This window comes from Microplitis mediator, chromosome 6, assembly GCF_029852145.1.
Source record: "Microplitis mediator isolate UGA2020A chromosome 6, iyMicMedi2.1, whole genome shotgun sequence".
NCBI lineage: Eukaryota > Metazoa > Arthropoda > Insecta > Hymenoptera > Braconidae > Microplitis > Microplitis mediator.
The window spans coordinates 16,485,618-16,504,994 of record NC_079974.1 but is presented as its reverse complement, the minus strand read 5'-3'; the positions used below and the strand labels follow the sequence as shown (position 1 = coordinate 16,504,994).

At 27.2% G+C, this 19,377-nt stretch overlaps 2 protein-coding genes across 4 annotated transcripts; both read right to left on the bottom strand.

Annotated features, from left to right (window-relative positions):
- Positions 1-3,764: 3,764 nt before the first annotated feature.
- Positions 3,765-14,220, bottom strand: LOC130670119 (uncharacterized). Of its 3 annotated transcripts, none has more exons than XM_057473328.1 (5): positions 12,594-14,220; positions 11,147-11,461; positions 10,640-10,854; positions 5,637-5,850; positions 3,765-4,420 (listed from the first exon to the last, which is right to left on the bottom strand). In XM_057473328.1, the coding sequence occupies exons 2-5, from the start codon at positions 11,193-11,195 to the stop codon at positions 4,005-4,007; spliced, it is 894 nt and encodes a 297-aa protein (XP_057329311.1). In that variant the 5' UTR covers positions 11,196-11,461; positions 12,594-14,220; the 3' UTR covers positions 3,765-4,004. The 3 variants fall into 3 exon arrangements, with proteins under 3 accessions (XP_057329311.1, XP_057329312.1, XP_057329313.1); XM_057473329.1 differs by having other exon boundaries at positions 13,666-14,220; XM_057473330.1 differs by lacking the exon at positions 12,594-14,220 and adding an exon at positions 12,237-12,572.
- Positions 14,221-14,667: 447 nt separating this feature from the next.
- LOC130670121 (NADH dehydrogenase [ubiquinone] flavoprotein 2, mitochondrial) lies at positions 14,668-15,908 on the bottom strand. The gene is made up of 4 exons (XM_057473331.1): positions 15,748-15,908; positions 15,577-15,639; positions 15,003-15,461; positions 14,668-14,931 (listed from the first exon to the last, which is right to left on the bottom strand). Exons 1-4 carry the CDS (start codon positions 15,781-15,783, stop codon positions 14,758-14,760), a joined length of 732 nt encoding a protein of 243 aa, XP_057329314.1. The 5' UTR covers positions 15,784-15,908; the 3' UTR covers positions 14,668-14,757.
- Positions 15,909-19,377: the final 3,469 nt, after the last annotated feature.

Genomic DNA, 19,377 nt, shown 5'->3' with positions numbered 1-19,377 from the left:
GATCGATGATCTTTATATAGAGGCAATCCCTACCACCCACGAAGAGTCTTATTACTTTTATTTATTCATGTACAGTCTCAATTTTACTGTCGCATACACAACTCGGATCTCGGATGTCAAATATTTAAAGAGGAAACATCCGGTAGCTTTTACATATTTTTTAAAACAAAGTCAAGAAAATAAAAAACTTAATCTTTAAATTTGTTATGATATTCAAAGCTTTAAATTTAATAATTAATTTTTTAAATAAAACAATAAAATAAATTTACAATATTTAATTTAAAGTTGATATTTCTTAGTAGATATCAGAGGTGTGCGAATCGAATAATTCGAATTTTCTAATTATTCGAATGAATCCGAAACTTTTCGAACAACTCGTAACTTTTCGAATTTTTGTAACTTTTCAAATTATTCGTAAATTTTAAAATTATTTGTGACCTTTTAAGGGTGCATTCGTATTTAAGCTCTATTTACCTCTGACAAAGATTTGAATTATTCGAAAAAATACAGTTGACTACCCGTCATAAGTTTCTTCCCCGCAATCGGCACGTACTGAGTCCAAACAGCTTCCTCCGCTTAACCACTTTTTTGAGTTTCGTACCCAAAATATCAAAATTAATGATGAGAATTTACTATCGATGTTTCGCGGATAATAATTTAATGAATATTAAGTAAAATATAAATTATTGTTCATACACTGTAAAAAGAGCGGTGTTAAAAATGGACTCATTTTAACTCCGCCCGGCGTTAAAATAAAATTACACCGGTGTAGGAGGAGTAATTCACCGGTGTTAAAAATACAGGTGTTAAATCAGGGTAACCGGTGTAAAAGCGGAGTAAAATCGGTGTAAAAGCGGGGTAACTGGTGTAAAAACGGAGTAATATCGGTGTAAAAGCGGGGTTACCGGTGTAAAAGCGGAGTAATACCGGTGTAAAAGCTGGGTGACTGCGTCCGCTTGGAGTATAAACTTTAAAGATTATAAAACACAAAAAATGTCAGTTCTTTATGAAAATTAATAAAAAATATCATTTATTAACAATTATAGTGATCGAGTAAGTACAAATATTCACAAAGTAAAATATTTTGACACCGGTCTAGAATATTTACACCGACAGCGGTGTTATTTTAACACCGGAGAATTTTAACACCTACACCGCTTGGACTTACCCCGGTGATTTTTTACAGTGTAATTGTAATCATTAATTACGATTACAGCTTCTGTTACAATTTAAAAGTTATATTGAGCATTATGTTCATCAATTAAATTATTATTCTCATTACTATAATTAATACCGTTGTCATTATAACTTTTTGCATTACAATGATTATTAGTGTAAAAAGATAAGTATTAATTTTAGTGCTATGAGCACTAGACAAATCGGGATAGTAACGTATGTAACAAAACGTAAATATGACGTTTGAAATCATATAAAATAAAATAGGCTTATAACGAGTAGTCGAGAATAAAACTAAACGCACGCTAGTAGAAGACTGAAATTTAAAGAAAAATTTACCCTACATCCCCTAGACCAGGCTTATGACAGGTAGTCAACTGTATTACAATTTTATGTCGCTCGAAAGCAAATTTTGGAATTATCTGTAAATTTTCAAATAATTAGAGAATTTACGAATAATTCAAAAAATTCGAATTAGTCAAAAGTTTGAATTATTTGATATTCGAAGTTCAAATTTAATAATTTGATTCGATTCGATACGAATAATTCGTAAGTTCGAACTATTCACACAATCCTAGTAGATATATTTAATATGATTAAATATTGTTCGGAGTATCAGTTGGATTAGCCGCTAACATGAGCACCGCGATCGATAAGTAGCGCAACGAAATGTTTTATATAAAAAAATAAATATAAGAAACAAACAAATAAAATGATTGACACAGGTATTGAGTATTGGAAAAATTTAATATCCGGCTTCGAAATCTTTCAATCTGTTATTTTTAATATTTTTATTTTGTTCTCCTGTCTTCAATCGTGAATTTCGCGTTGTCATTTTCGTTTACTTTTTTTTTTTATTTCATTTATTCTTATCGATTAAAGTCAACAGATATTGATTAATTACCAAAATAAATAAACTGTCAAATAATCAAATGAGTTATCTCAATTATAATTTAATATTATCAATCACTCAAGCAAATTAACAGTCAACTTATTTATTGGATCAGTAAATCTTAAGCTTTTGTTGCAAACTAATTGAATAATAAAATAATTCTCGTGATATTAATAACTGTAATTATTAAACAATTTAATCAAAATTTATTTTCGTAAAACGTCATCTAAAGAAGACAAGAAGATTAGTATGGAATTATATTGACAGCAATATAATAAACCAATTAATGATTTTATCGGTTATCGGATATATTTCTTATTTAACTGGTTCAATTATATTGACATTAAATATTCTCGTTGGATTTTGTTCCGTCGGGGCAAATTTTTAATTAATATATATCATTTTTTATTATAAAGTCTTTGAATCAAACAATAGAATTAATATTGAAGAAATTAAACAAAGAGGTTGAAATATTTAAAAAAAAAATGAAGTCATTTTTTAATGTGAATTCCAATGTCTTGCAGAGATTAAAATATAGTTGATAAAAAAAAATTTAATTTAGCTTTGCATCATACGCTTTCAATTTAAAGACTTAAATCCATGAAATATCATACCTGACATATCATAGTTTTTTATCACCTCATATATCTTAAAAAAAAAAAATTTAATATTAATATAGGTATATATTTTTTACTTCCCGCCATGAAAATTCAAATTTTCAAAAAATGGGAAGTTATTGGTTTCGGTCCGATTTTGGAAAATCGAGTTTACCGATTTCGACGTTTTTAAGTCCTAGGAAGTTATTCTGACTATTTCCGGATGGACATCCGACCGCACGTATGTCTAAACTTTTTTTGTCCGACGATATCTTTGGAACAAATCAATCGATTTGAATTTACTTTGCAGTAATCGAAAAGGCTCATTAAGACCTAGAACTGATTAAATTTTAAAGTGATCGGTCAAGTAGTTTACGAGTTATACGAAAAATAAAAATTGAAAAAAAAAATTTTTTTGGTTTTTGTTGCATAACTTGAAATTTCCTCGACCAATCGTTCAAATCAACAAACAGCGGGAAGTTTTGGAGTTGGCCCGCAGGGTCAATCTTTTTTCAGATTTTTTTTCATCAGTACGTTTTATTAATGCCCGAAGTAATGGTCATGACAGAAGATAATGTTTTGTCACGTCGATTTTCACGACGCGGAATCCACAATATAAATAGAAATTTACAACAACTTAGTGGTTGTTTTAGTATTGCTGGGTAATTGTTATGTTTAAAAACAAAGATAACCATTTTAAATCTACTCATGCAATCTTAGAAATAACGTCAATTGTGCTTACGTGCATTATCCCTTTGTCGGGGATCACAGTATTCTCAGCCGTTAAATTGAACAGTTTTATACGAGCTGTTATCTGAAAATTTATTCACAATTTTCTCGGAATTGCTTGTTTCTTCAGTGGCATGCTTGCACAATTCTATGGTTATAATAAAAATTGGTTTATTAAAAATGCCGAGAAGGAAATAGCAACTTTGTGCATCGTGTTCACTGGCGTAATATCATTTATCAATATAATACGGCCTCTGAAATCACTTTACGGCTAAATCAAATCAATTTTATATTAAAAGTAAAAATAACATTAGCATAAAAAAATCAGTATTTTTAAAAATTAAAAACGTTATTACAATTATTTAATTAATTATTTATTAATATAGTACATACGTGCGAGATAGTGGTTTAAAATTAGCATTTAATTATTATATATTTACATAACACGTTTAAGTAGAGGTTGCGGTATTATTATTTAGCTGTTGTGTCGGGAAATAAAATGAAATTAAATAAAAAAGGGCTTAGCTAAATTTAAAAAAATTAAATGCAGATGAGTCGAGCAGAATATATGTAGAAAATAATAGAGCTGTGGGTGGATGTATGTGTGGTCATTAAAAAATTCTTAGTCGCGAGTAAATAGTAGTTTGGACGGCGGAAATGATGAGCCAGGCAAGTGTGGCAAGAAAAGTTGATCGTCCTGACGCAAGACTGTGTTGCATCGCCGCTGGATTGTCACCATTAAATATGTGAACATAAACACGTGCTTTCTCGGCGTTACTTGCCTCGCAGGTGTAATTTCCGGAGTGTCTGTCTAATGCTCTTGGTACTTCGAGCCAGCTTTCACGATTCGTCAGATCCGTACTGACATTTACTCCTTGATCGACGTCATAGTTTATCATTCGGAAGTTGTGGTACCAAAAAAAATATGATGGCACTTCCGTTGATTTTTTAACTTGACAATGTAGTTGAAGGGTACTGCCTGGACGAACAAATTTTTCTGCCGGACCGTCTATTTCAGCTCTTGCTTCTGTAAATTATTTGTTTGTCTAGTTAGTACAAATTGGTATTTACTCAAGAGAATATTTGTTTGATACACTGAAAAAAATTAACTTTTGGAAAACAACATTTTCGAAAGTAGTAAATCAATAAAAATTGTTACATTATTAATTCTATAATTAAGTTGAAGAATGATTTTTTTGAGAGAAGAAAATCGGAATTTATTTACAATACTTAAAAAAAAAGATCAGGATATCTCGAGCTGAGCTCAGATTTCTTCGATTAAGAAAATAATTTTTAATGAAATCTTCAAATTTTTGCATTAAAAATATATTGGATTGAAAATTTTCAATAGCATAATTTCTTGTAAGAAGTATATACAATATCTCTAAAAGTTATTTTTTCTCTCAGTGTAATGGGGATGTTTGAATTGAATCGAATCGGACGTAACTATTTGATTTGAAATTCGAATTTTCGAATGAATCGATAAAACCGAATATTGAGAAATTTTTTGAATTATTTGTAACTTTTCAAATTACTTGATTCGAATCGAGAAAATTCTGATCAGATTTCAAATTTCAAATATTAAATTTTTAATTAATGGAGAGTTTAGTTATTAAAGTAAACAAAATTAATTTTTCCGTAGATTCGCGTCTATATATCTCTGACAAAAATTTGAATTATTGGAAAAAATATTACAATATTAAGGCGTTCAAAAAAAAATTTACAAATGACTTGAAAACTTACGAATAATTCGAAAGTTTGAATTATTCAATCCGAAATTCTATTTATCTCTGACAGAAATTTAAATTATTGGAAAAAATATTACAATATTAAGTCGCTCGAAAGAAAATTTTGCGCTATTCGTAAAATTTCAAATAATTTTGGAATTTACGAATAATTCCGAGTTTCAAATAATTTAAAAACTTACGAATAATTTGAAAAGCTTTGAATCATTTGAAAACTTACAAATAATTCGAATTTTTTAATCCGAAGTTCGATTAGATTTAATACGAATAATTCGTAAGTTCAAACTATTCGCATCCCCTATTTAAAAATTTTATATAAGTAATAGTTAAGATAAACGTTATACAAAAAAAAAATGATTAAGTAAGGATTATTTTGTAAGCGTATATACTTGTATAAAACATATAAATATGATTTTTATGACTTTATATGAGAGAAGATACGTAAAGCAAGGGTAGACAAACAGCCATCAGCCGTAGAGTCCATTAATAAATTCTTACCAACGACCTCGAGAAACAGAAATACACTTGCGGGTGGATGAGTGGACACTTGGCACTCATACATCCCAGCATCTCTAGACTGTACGTATTTTATTTGAAGAGTCCAATCTTCACTGTGATGAAAGTGGATCGCCTGAAAACGTCCGTCGCTTGCATATGTCGTCAGGCCAACTGTTAACAATTGCTGTACTGCTTTCCTTCTTATCCAGCTTACCTAAAAAGCATAATAAAAACAAAAATAAAAATAATAATAAATAAAGTTCAAGAGGAATATTAAAATTATCATATTACATTAAACGTACAATAGTTAAATTTGTTTGAATGCATTTTTTTTTAACTTTTCTACTCAGAAAGTTTGAAAGTTGTTGAGTTTAACATTCATTTTCTAGTTTTTTTTATCTGTTTTAATCAGTTTGCAACGATTTCCATGAGTTTTTTTTTTAATACTCATGAATTTACTGATGAAAAAAAAAAAAAAAAAAAAAGTTTTAGTTTGATTTTTTTGATAAAATTTTGTATAATTGAATTAAATATGAGAGTAAATGGCTCTGTGGTTAAATTAAAAATTAATCGTTTAATTGAAACTGTTGAAAATGAGAGCTCTCATTTATTGCGTTAAATGATTTTTAATAAATGAATTTAATTATTTGTGAAATAATAGTTTTAATTAAAAAAATTTTTTCAGATCAATATAAAATTAATATTTTAAAATTTAATATATTTTAAAGTAACAGTTAATAACTCAATAAATTTGAATAAAATATGAATATAATTATACTTTCAAATTATTAAATTCATTACTAGTTTTATTATTAATCTTCTTATTTTCTTCGATAAAACTTGATCTATAAGTATTCTTATAGATAAACTTTAAATTTAATTCTATTCTTATGATTTATTTTAACATTAAAATCTTTTGTTGAAAGTTTAAGTTCAAGTTTTAATAAAATTTGATAAATAATGTTACAGCTATTAAGAAAGGATTATAAAAAAAATTATCCAAGAAATAATAGAGACCGGAAAAAAAAAACTACTAAATTTATATTAAAATTTTTTAAAAAATTATTTATATCGTCCAAGTTTTTAGCTTTTTAAAAAAAACTTTACTATTATTCGCGCCGGGGAGTGACTGGCGACTCTTAATAACAGAATTTTTACCCATGGTGGATTGGCCTGGGGGTAAAACTAGTTAAAACACGGTTGAGTTTATTACCTCGCGAAACACTCAAGCCATAAGGTACAATAGTAACTCAATTTTCATGGCTGGGCAGATGGGGTACTGCTATTCCGCTCTTTACTTGTTACATTGTAATATACGTCTAAACTTTATCTACCTCTGGTACTCCATTTGGTAGTTGCTCATTTCATTAATCTTCGCATACCATAATTTAAGTATTAATTCAAATTTAAATTCAAAAACAATAAATTTCTATTTAATAAATAATTAAATACATAAATTATTTTATATTAACACAAATTTAATATAATAATAAAATATTATCTTTCATATATATATATGTATATATATATATATAGGTACATAAACTTTGTAGACTTTCAAGGTAATATGTATCATATGCGTATAATACTTGGTAATTTTCACGAGTATTAAATTTCGCGGCACTCGATGTGTTCAAGCTAAAATTGTTTAAATCATTATCGTATATATTTATATATATGTATATATACGATACAACCACTACACAACTACTGAAAGTACCGCAATAGTTTAAATGAAATCAAACTATCGCTTTTAAATTTCTACTCTCGGTTAACGCAAAAAAAAATTTAAAAAAAATACAACAGAATTTCTACTCAGTGAAACGATTTATTAATTAACGCAATGAATGTTTTCCCATTGAAATACCGGGCAATATTTTATTCCATCATTTATTAAATAGTGAAAAATGAAAATATAAAAATTTTATTGTGTTACACAAAGAAATTTAAATTTTAATATTTTATCTCAGATATGCATAATTAAATTTTTTTATGCTGATATTTTTTTTTTAATTAAAGGTACACCCTAAATTAATATTAAAGTGTGTAACAATGGTTTTTTTAATTATTAACCAACGATTATGAATATTAATTTGAATTATTTAACGCGCTATTTGATGTTAGATAAATATGTCAAAACTGTTGTTGTTGTTATTAACAATATTATTATTATTATTAATATCATTATTGTTATTATTATCATGTAAATTTTGACCTAGAAATATGTAACTCCAATTATTTTTATTATAACGATTCATATCAGCCTGCAATTTTTCATAACGTCAAATAAATTACCGACGCTACATAGTACACATTCTCAAATGAATATTTTATTTTATTAACAAATTTTAATAATTATTTATTTGATATTAAATATAGATTATATTTCAATACGAATTATTGTAAATTAAAATCGCAAGGCAGTAATAATTTAAATATGAAATATATATGATTTAATTATAAATGATTAAAATGTATTATTGCGACGACTGTAAGGAGCTTATCATAAAACCAGGAGATTTTCGTAGTTGTTCTGTTCTTTTATGGGAAACCTTAAACACTTTACATTTTTTTTTATCACTCATTTTAAAATGTATACTTTTTTTAACAATATATTAAATCGTAAATTTTTTTATTCCAAGTGATTATTTGCCATAATAGGTCTCCGAACTGACGCGTTTTGTGAAATTAAAATTAAAAAATGTACTTTTGTGATCCGCATTAGTAAGGAATATTACATTTTAATTTAAAAATCATAAATTAATAACTAAGATAATAAAGGGAGATTATATTTTTTATTTCATGTTATTGATAATCACAAAAAAAGTTTGAAAAAGTATTTTTTGATTAAATCGGTAGGCAAAATAAATTTTTAAATTGTTGGTACGATTATTTAATTGATAATTCCACAGTAATCTCATTTAATCTTTTTAAAAATTAATAAAAATCATTGAAAAATCGCAATTCCTAAAAATCATTTTGCGATAATTAAAAAATTAATTAACCAATTTTCATAAGTCACACAAATAATTACTGTTAGTTTATTAATGAGTACAACTACAATAAGCTCAATAAAAGACGATAAGTTAAAGTTTTCCGGCTACAGAATTTTCAGACGTTCACTGACTCATTTCAACGCAAACAAGAGTATACTCTTTCAAGGGTTTACTGGTTTTCTTCCAGATTCATCAAATATCAAAAGCATTTACTTCGAAATTTATCTAATGTTTCTGATGTCGTAACTTGGAGCGGAAGCGAGTTCCCAAAACTGCAACCCTTTGATAAGTTGTTGTGTCAGCAAATGAAACTAGAAGAGTATCCGTTTGAGTGAAATCACGACGAGATACAACATTGGGCCTAAGTACTAACTGATGTTTAGAAAAACTGATCGCATAAGACAGAGCTTTAAAATTCACACGCAACAAGGTGTGAATAATTGGATGATGCTTTTACTTTCTGAATGATCTTTAAATTGGAAAAAGTTCGATTTTGTCATATTATTTTGATAATAAAAACTTTCCACAAATTTTTTACTTCCCGCCATGAAAATTCAAATTTTCAAAAAAAAGGGAAGTTATTGGTTTCGGTCCGATTTTCGAAAATCGAATTTTCATCAGATGTCGACGTTTTGAAATCCTAGGAAGCTATTCTGACTATTCCCGGATGGACGTCCGTGTGTATGTGTGTGTGTGTGTGTGATCTTTTTTTTGTCCGACGATATCTTTGGAACGAATCAACCAATTTGAACGTTTTTTGTGGCAATCGAAAGAGTTCTCCGAAACTTAGAATTGATTAGATTTTGGGGTAGATCGATTATGTAGTTTACAAGTTATACGATGAATAAAAATGAAAAATTTTTTTTTGTTTTTGGTTTTTTGCGTATAACTTATAAACCACTTGCCTGATTCACCTCAAAATGTAGTCAGTTGTAAGTCTTGTTGAGTTCTTTCGATTGCCACTAAGAACGTTCAAATCGGTTCATTCGTTCCAAAGATATCGTCGGACAAAAATTATAATATTTCAGTGAAGGTATGGTTTACCGGCCTAACAAGCTCGAGGAGCTCAAAAATTTACAAGTAATGAGCTCCCTGAGCTCGGAAACAGCGGAAAGTTTTGGGGCTGGCCCGCAGGGTCAGGCGGTTTTCAGATTTTTTTTTTCACGAACTAAAATTTTGAAAAAAACTTTTTTGTCGTCAGTTTAGTAAAAAATACCTTTAAAAAAAAAGTAAAACAATGACCACAATTCGGTAACTGTGATTTTAAAAACTAATAATTTAGTACTTTAAATATTACACTGAAAAAAAAAAAGTAAATAAAACTTCAAGTAGTAAATCAATAAAAATTATAATATTGATTTCATATCTATTAGATGAAGAATAATTTTCTTGGCAGAAGAAAATCAAAATTTATTTACAACGATCCCAAAAAAATGAATATCAGCAAATCTCGAGTTGAATTCAGAATTCTTCAATAGATACTTAAAATGTTTTCAAGTGAAATCGTAAAATTTTTTCACTATAAAATAAATTAGATTGGAAATTTCTAACAGCATAAAGCACGAAGAAAATATAATACTTATAAAAGTTATTTTTTCTTTCAGTGTAATAAAACAAATGGTTACTTAATTAACTACTATAAATATCAAGTTTCATTCCTTTAAAATAATAATTTATAATTTATAAAAAATATTTACTCACAACGAAATTCTGAAACGAGAAATTTTTTTTACCGTGAATCCATTAGGTTTTACCCTAAATTGAGTTTGAAAAGTCTTTTTCTACCTCACGTATAAAAAATAAAAATATAAATATATATATAATAACTTTCGATTTAAAATGAAAATTTCTAGTCTCAATTTTTAGCTCCCCTTTTATATTTAATAAAAAGAAAGTATATATGTAAGTGAAGAAAACTTTTAAAAAGTTATTTAAAGTAGTAATAATCGATCCGAAAAAATATGAGTATTCATATAAAAGAATAAAACCACAAAAACTAAAACTTACTGTTCCGTCGCCAAGATTGTGTATAATACATGGTAGTAATGCCGTCGAACCCGATTGTGCATAAATAATAGTTGAATTTTCGGTGCCAAAGATCATTGGTAAAGTTGGTGGTAAGTCAATATCTGATATAGGTTTTGAAGTTGGACTTTTATCGATAGAATTGACACCCAATCGTTGCTGAAGCATTTCAGCGGTAACTGTAGCCGACGGGTAGTCTGAAAAGTAATAATGACAAAAAAAAAACGAAAAAGGTATAAAAAAATATATAAAGTTGGATTAACTTGTTGTAATTTATAATAGAATAAGAAACTGATGAAAAGATAAGAAGAATTTCCGATAAACTTAAAGTCAACTAAAAGTTATATTTAATAATAATAATTATGTTGGCTTAAATCAGTGAGCAGTTAGAATTACGTCTATAAATTTAATTATCACATTGTAACATAAATTGTATAACTATACAAAATAATATATATCTATATATATATGTATGCACAATTAACTTACTGGTTTGTATTGCGATGTTTAGTAGTAATGAAAACACTAAGATCTTCATTGTACAATTAAATAGTACAATAGTAGGAGTTAAATTGTATGATGATTACTATTTGTTCATATCTTTATGTTTTATTGTGTGTTAAATATAAAGTATCTTCATTTGGAGTAACTTCTATTTTAATTTCTTCTTTAATCATCTTCACTATCATCTTCTTTTAAATAAAATAATACTCGACTCTAGAGATTGAGATTAATACTCCGGCGTTAACACGACAGTTATCTACTACTCTTTCACTTGACGACTAATTAAAAAGCTAATTAAATCTGCAACATAATTGTAAATAACTCCAGATTCATACTTGATTACATTACAATGTTAATTGTTCCATGCATTTAATATCATTAAATTTGTAGCTCATAATTAATTCAATAATAATATAATAATTTATTCCATGATCGAATAAAATTCAATTGCAAGCATCAATCAATCATTTAATAATTAAACGAGGTGATAACGATAACTACGCTTTCATTATAATAAAATAGTTAGTTAATTTCACAGCTATAAATTTTAATGATTTATGTAAAAGTAAAATATTATACAAAAACTAATAGAATAAAATTAAATGTAATCTGTGATATATCTTTCGATATCATTCAATATTCGCTGAAATTTAGTCAACGCTGATGAATACAAATTACAACTCAATATCAATCTACCGCAATTGCATTGGGAAATTTTTATGGCAAAACGATCTCTGCATCAGCAAATAAAAAATAATTTATACTTAAATATAAAACAGGTAAAAGTACATAAATCCACAGAAGAAGAAGAAGAAGAAGAAAAGGAAGAAAAAAACAAATAATTGTATATAATTATTATTAAATAAAACGAATAAAATAAAGCGCTCTTTTCATTCTCTCTATCATTCGTCTAAAGTGCTTTCATCGCTTTTAACGCCCATTGCCTTTTCATTCTCAACACTCAACACATCTATCATTCCATTTCTCGTGTACTCTACAACTCTTGATCATTCTCTCATGACTTTACATTAGCTTTTACCCCTTTTTTTTTGTATGTTAACGTTTTTTTTATTACCCGATGATACGAACTGAAACAAGTACTCGGCTATTGTAGGTCTTGACCGTAAATCAACCGCTAAAATTGTCACGGATCTAGTGAGTTAAATTTAATGGTTTAGTATTAACATGACAAAAAAAAATATATATAAAAAAATAAACCGTATAAATTTTATCTCAATGCCGAAATCAGGGAATTAGTTTTCCGAGTGATTAACTAATAGGGTATATGTATGTATGTATATATTTATTTACATGTGTGCAAGTATACAGGTGTGGTTTTTAGGCAACACACGACCTCAATTTCGTATCAAGATAAACGATCAATTTTATTACGGGCAATTGCAATTACTACACAGATGAGGCTATACATTACCCTGATAAACATCCTGAGATTAGGCAGATCGCTTGACTCCAGTATGTAAACAAATTATGTATTCTATACTAAATTTCACTTAATATTTTTTAAATTTAAATTTGAATAATAATCAATTTTATTCTCTACTCTATTTGTTAATTAAATATTTAAATAAATAAAGTAAAATAATTAGCTAAGTAAATAAATTAAAAATTATTAAAATAAGATTGCGTGTAAAGTGATGAATGATCGTCAGTTTATGTACGAGGGTGTGTTATCATAGTGATAATTTAACGGAGCGGTTGACATCAATCTGGGTAGACGATGTACCGCGAACTAACGCCTCAGTATTGGATGCTGTGCTCTCTCCCTACGACGGGGGTTGAAAACTAGAGGACTTGTACAGGGAGAAAATGAGAACGTTATAGTGGGAGGAATTGTCTATATATATGTATACGTACATATATATGCAAAAGAGATAGACAGAGAAAAATGAAAGAAGACGATACATTAAAGCGCCTGCGTTCTCTTTTAAAATATATATTTTCTTACTCTTTTTATTTAGTATTTAGTAAACTTTTGAGCCACAAGTAAAGACAAAATTCACCTCTTAATTACTATTCTTAAAACTTTAACTATTTATCATGCTTGTTCATGTTTATCACGTACTTATTTATCATCTTTTTACTTTATTATTAAACTTTTTCATATTCTTCTTCTTTTACGTCATATTCATTTTTATATTTATTTATTATTTTGTTTTTAAAGTCATACTTATTATATACAAGAAGTAATACGATACTCGATGATAATTTCAATGGTAAAATGATCACAAGTCGATTCGAATTTCATGAGTAATACCGTAGTTATTCCGTGACAGAAATATATTTTAAAAAGATGTACCTCATGAGAATACTACTCATACGTTTTTTTTTTTTTTATTTTACATCAACGACATGGATATGTATACACATATATGTATATAAACAGTTTGTAGGATAACGCAAGCGCGAGAAATTCGAATAAATAAGAGAGCCACAACCCCGCCCAATAAAATCCAGGGGATCAAAAGCTGTGCGTAAGATCTCACCTGAAAAAAGTCTTGTGTAATTCTTTTACTGGAGTTGTTTCTTACTTTTTTCTGTATTTGTATTTATTTATTTTCATTGGCTTTTTTTATTTGTTTTGTTTTCTTACTTAGGATTAATGTAACAGATGTTTTCACCCTACATGTGTATTTTTTATTTATTTGATTTTATATTTTTTTCCCCTCATTCTTCATTGCGATATTTATCTTGTAAAAATTGTCGCTGGTATGAAACCCTCCTTAGAGAAATAAATCCGCGACATTTATGACCCTTAGAGACTTTATTGCTCGCTATGGTGTTTCCCGTCAAAGAAAAAAAAACACAAATCCACTTGGTCGTATGTATTATCATAAATCTTTCGAGCCTTTTTTTATCCTATAATTTTCTATTAAATATTTTTTATTATCTATTTTTTTTATTTATTATTATTACCGATAATTAAAATTCCCGCAGTTTTTATGAGTGTGAATGTAGCAGACATTAGACGAATTTAAAATTATAAATAAATAGAGTAAATAATTTAGAAAAATGCGCTTATTAATTTTTTAAATGCGCATTTATTTTTAATTTTATTTTATCAATCATCTACTCTATTTATTAATAATTTTAAATTCGTCTGTCTGCTACATTCACACTCGTCAGTTTTTCCATATGTTTGGTAATTTAATATTTTAATGTATGATATATTAAATATAAAATTTTACATCCGCGGCACATTCGGACGTGATAAATAAATAATTATTTACTTCTAGTATTAATAAATTCGGGATTACTGCATTTGAAAGGAATATGTCAACGTTCTAATTAGCAAATTTTTTTTTTCATCGAAAAATTAATTCCATATCTAGTATATGTACAGTATTTTTGTCTAGGTTACTCAAATAATATTTTTTCTTACTATTGTTATCTGAAAATTGAACAGAATCACCTTCTAAAAAATATGAAGTTACATAATTTGCTAATTAGAACATCGATATATAATTAATAAATGTGTACACTGATAATAAATATTCATAAATGTTATTTTTTATAGATACCTATATATGTAATATAATAAAGAAGACTAACTTTTTTATAATCTAATTGATTATTTATTACAAATCACTTCGTACAAAATCACCAGGTCCAGGTGGTGGTGCTGTTAATGACGTAAGCCCACCAGCTGGATCTGCTGCAAATCGTTGAGATTTTTGTGGACCTGGTGGTGGTCGTTCACCAGCTTTTAATTTATTTATGATTTCTTTTGTTGTTTCTGTTGTTAAATCCTCCTAAAAAAAAAAACAATTATTAAATGATGAGTAATAGTTAAAATTAATTAAAAAAAAAATAATTAACATACATAGTAGTCATCATTAACTTGTAGCATTGGAGCATTAGCACAAGCTCCAAGACATTCAACTTCGGAAAGAGTAAATAATTTATCAGCAGATGTACCACCAAGTTTACAGTTTGTTGCTGCTTCAACAGCTTCAACGATTGAATCAGAATCACGTAGCCAGCATGGAGTACATGTGCAAATTTGTACGTGATATTTTCCCATTGGTCGACGATTGAACATTGTATAGAATGTTGCAACTTCATAGACTCTCATGTTTGATACATTTAAAATCTCAGCAACTTTGTGCATAGCAGATATTGGTAACCATCCATGTTGACGCTGAGCTAGATCTAGCAGAGGAATCATTGCGCCGCGTTTATGACCTTCTGGATAAATTCCAAGAATGGCTTCCACTCGTTTTTTATTTGCATCATTAAATTCAAATGGGATGTTTGGATTATCTTGCTCTGAGTCACGATGCTGTAATTTTTTGACAATCATCAGATGTCAGATAAGACTGTCATCAATCAATAACTACTAAATTGGACTGGTTACTTCATCTAAATGTTTGATTGTTTTTTTTAAATATACTTACGACAAAAAGATGATCGGATGCACGAAGAGCTGAGGTTTGAATCTGTCTAATATTTCTCAGTGCCTGTCAAATAAAAAACAATTTGTAATTTATATTTATTACATAAGATTTTAGGTTAAAATTATTTATGTAGTTTTGAAATGATGTAATTTTTGAAATTTCAATACTTACGGTTGCATTGCATATTTTTCCTAATGTAACAAACATTTTTATATTAATAATTGTATTTAAATTATGTTGTAAACAAGAATTTTGTTAAACAACAATATGCAATCTCTTCAACAATCAACATAACACTGATTATTTTATTCGGATAGAGGGCGGTCTTTTTCGCGCATGTTTTTTTTTAAATGACGCGGGTTTTTTAAATTTATTGAAAGCCTGTGTAATAAAAATTCGTTCCGAAAATGTTCATGACTGAACTTCCAAAATTGAGACAATTCTGAATAAGTTGAACTTTTTTGGAACTGAAAAAATTTGAAAGTGAAAAATTATAAACGTGTAGGCTTTTCTTGTGCGTTTTTTTTTATTTTTTGAGCAAAAATAATTTGATTTGACAATTTATTAATAATTTTTTGATTTTTTTTAAACGATAAATTATAAAAAAAAAAAAGATATTTGAAAAAATTGCACCTGTAGTTTTTTAAATTTTCTACAAGTGCATAATTTTAGTTTTTTTTTTCTTCAAATTTAATTATTGAAAAAAATCCAAAAATTGTTAATTGTCAGCTAACTTCTCAGAATCATAATCAAAAGGAATTAATTAGGAATTACGAATATTTACAACTCTTACGAGAATTATTCAGGTAGGAGGTAAAAGAAATACAAATGGTTTGAAAATATTTGTGAACATTTTTTTACTTTTATGAGAAATTGTTGGGGATAAATTTTTTTCATTTTTCGTGCTCATTCAAATATAGTTCAAAAAATGAGTGATTGGAACTAATTATGAACAGACAAATTTGTCAATTCAAATCACTTTTGCTTAAAAAATTAAAAAAAAAAATCTGTCTATCGGTTGATCCTGCGGGCCAGCCCGAAAACTTCCCGCTATTTTCGAGTTCCTTGAGCTCGAAAACATTGTTGTGAATACGTTTTCGAGCTCGAAAATACTTTTGGATGCTGTTGTTTTAAAAAAAAACGCTTTTTACCATTTTTTCTCCAACGATATCTCTCAAACGAATTGATCGAGTGAGACGATTAAGGTTGCAATCGACGCGTTTTATTGAGTTCTAGAGCTGAGTAGATTTTGAAATCGATTGATTCAATTTTTTTGTAAATATTCGTAAAAAAACGTTTTTCACTGTTTCTTTCGTCAACATATCTCTCAAACGAATTGACCGATTAAGACGGTTGAAGTGGCAATCGACGCGTTTTATCAAGTTCTAAAGCTTATCAAATTTTGAAATTGACTTATCCAGTCGTTTTTGAGAAATTTCAAAAAAACTAAAAAAAAATTTTTTTTGAATTCTTTCGTCAACGGTTTCTCTTGAACGAATGAACCGATTTTGATGGTTGAGGTGACATTCGACGCGGCTTATAAAGTTTTAGAGCTGATTAGATTTTGGAACCAATCCATTAAGAGAATTAAAAGTTATCAAAAAAAAACATTTTTGAAAAAATTTTATTTTTTAAATATCTCCGAACGCACCCTATTGATTAAGCTCAACTTTTTACAGCTTCTAGATATCAAGAAGCCGCGCCGAATGACACCTCAATGATCGGTCTATCCGTTTAAGAGTTACAGATATTTACATACATACACTCGGACATCATCTTGAAATTAGTCAGAATAGCTTCCTAGAATCTCAAAACGTCGAGATCTGATAGAAATTAGATTTTCGAAAATCGGACCAAAACCAATAACTTCCCGAATTTTTGAAAATTTGCAATTTTCTCAGCGGAAAGTTAAAAAAATAGAAACCCTCAACACAAGTCCACACTAGTTGAAAATATTTCACACTTCTAAATATTTCTAAGTTCAGAATTGTCTCGATTTTTTATGTTCACTGTCAGGAACGTCTTTAGAACGAATTTTTTTCACATGGGAGGGTAAAATTACATTATTTTATTTTTTTTATAATTGTGACGAGAAAAAAAAATGTACTTTTGCATAATTATAATAAAATAAATATAAATAAAAATATGATAAGGTAAAAGATCTAGTATCCGATCACTCCATGTATTTGTATATCTATATTTAGTAAACTTAACTAAATATAGATATACAAATACATGAGTGATCGGATACTGGGTCTCTTATCTTACTGAAATAAGCCAACGTCTAATAATTTTTGGTTTGTCTTTGAAAATGATACATTTCGAAAAAAAAAGTTTTTAAAAAATTGCACCTATCGTTTTTTTAATTTTACACACATGCATTTTTTTTTTTTTTTTCAAATTAAATTTTTAATCATCTGCTAACTTAAGGATCATCTAAAAATATATGAATAAAAATGTACATCTATTAATTTTTTTTTTTTTTTTTTATATGACTTAATAAAGTAAAAGTTTTCTTTTATAATTAATTTAAAAATATGAATTAATAATGAAGGTTTTAAATATATTAATAATCAGGTGACAGGTGATTAATTTATTTATAAACATCATCAATAACGAGCTCTTAAAGTAAACTTCGACGTCGCAAGTAAGCTATAAATAAAGTATTATTTCTAAAAATAAAAATAGAACGGTCTTGACTTTTTTTTTATAGTAGAAAATGTTTATTGAGCATTGTTACATATAATTATCGTAATAGTAGTGACGATGACAGCGATAAATAATTAACAATTTGATAATAACTCAACAGATAATAATTGATGTGGTTATAAAAAATTTTTTATTAAAAAAAAATCTTCTCTTTCGTGTCTGGTTGACTAGCATATTAAAAGCAAATTAATTAATAACAATAATAATAATAGTAATTAAGTCAATTAGTATTGTCATAATACGTGAATAAAACTCTTACGTTTTATATTAAATTAATAACGAAATTTTACAAATAAATTAATTTTCTTTTATCCATTAGTCGGGTGATTTTATAAATCGATAAATCACAATTATTAATATTATTATTATTTTATAGTTTTAATTATACGAACAATAATAAATCTAGTTATTGATGAGATAAATGATACGAAATCGTCATAAAACTAACAGTACAATTTTATAATCGTTATTATAGAGAAATATATGTTTTTATAAACTTCAATAAATATGTTAATTTTATCTGACAGATACATTGCTTATACATTTCATACTCTATTATTTTTATTTTATTTTGATTATATAAAATAATTAAAAATAGATCGTGTAATTTGAAAAATTTTAAATACCTAATTAATTTAAAAAATTTAATGTTAATATTATAATTATTACGTTTGATTAAAAGTTTAATTGCTTTTAATGTTATTTTGACACGTTAAATAAATAATTTTATAATTAATTAAAATAATACATAATGAAAAATATAAATGAACGATAAAATAAAAAATTTTACGTATTTATGGGTTAATTTTTAGTGATAATTAAATTTTATATTTAAAACTTAAAAATATCGCAGTCATTTGATCTGAATGGATAAAAAAACAGCCATAAAATAATTTTTTTTTGTTAAAGATCGAGTATACTGCATGCTCTGCATTCAAATAATTGTTTATAACAATTATGTTTTTTTAAATACAATATATATATGTATAAATCGATTATATCATTATCAAATATTCTGTGTGAAAAGTTAAAAAAATTTTGGTCTCTCCAAAGTCTTGATGAAATTATTGTTTATAATTTCATGCGATAAAT

What these genes read in the sequence shown, in the direction of transcription:
- LOC130670119 (XM_057473328.1), bottom strand. Translation starts at nt 11,195, where the DNA reads ATGAAGATCTTAGTGTTTTCATTACTACTAAACATCGCAATACAAACC. An exon ending in AAACATCGCAATACAAACCA is followed by an intron (nt 10,855 to 11,146) that starts GTAAGTTAATTG and finishes ATTACTTTTCAG; the next exon opens with ACTACCCGTCGGCTACAGTT. An exon ending in ACAATCTTGGCGACGGAACA is followed by an intron (nt 5,851 to 10,639) that starts GTAAGTTTTAGT and finishes TATGCTTTTTAG; the next exon opens with GTAAGCTGGATAAGAAGGAA.
- LOC130670121 (XM_057473331.1), bottom strand. Translation starts at nt 15,783, where the DNA reads ATGTTTGTTACATTAGGAAAAATATGCAATGCAACC. An exon ending in CATCCGATCATCTTTTTGTC is followed by an intron (nt 15,462 to 15,576) that starts GTAAGTATATTT and finishes AAAAAATTACAG; the next exon opens with CATCGTGACTCAGAGCAAGA. An exon ending in AAGTTAATGATGACTACTAT is followed by an intron (nt 14,932 to 15,002) that starts GTATGTTAATTA and finishes TTTTTTTTTTAG; the next exon opens with GAGGATTTAACAACAGAAAC.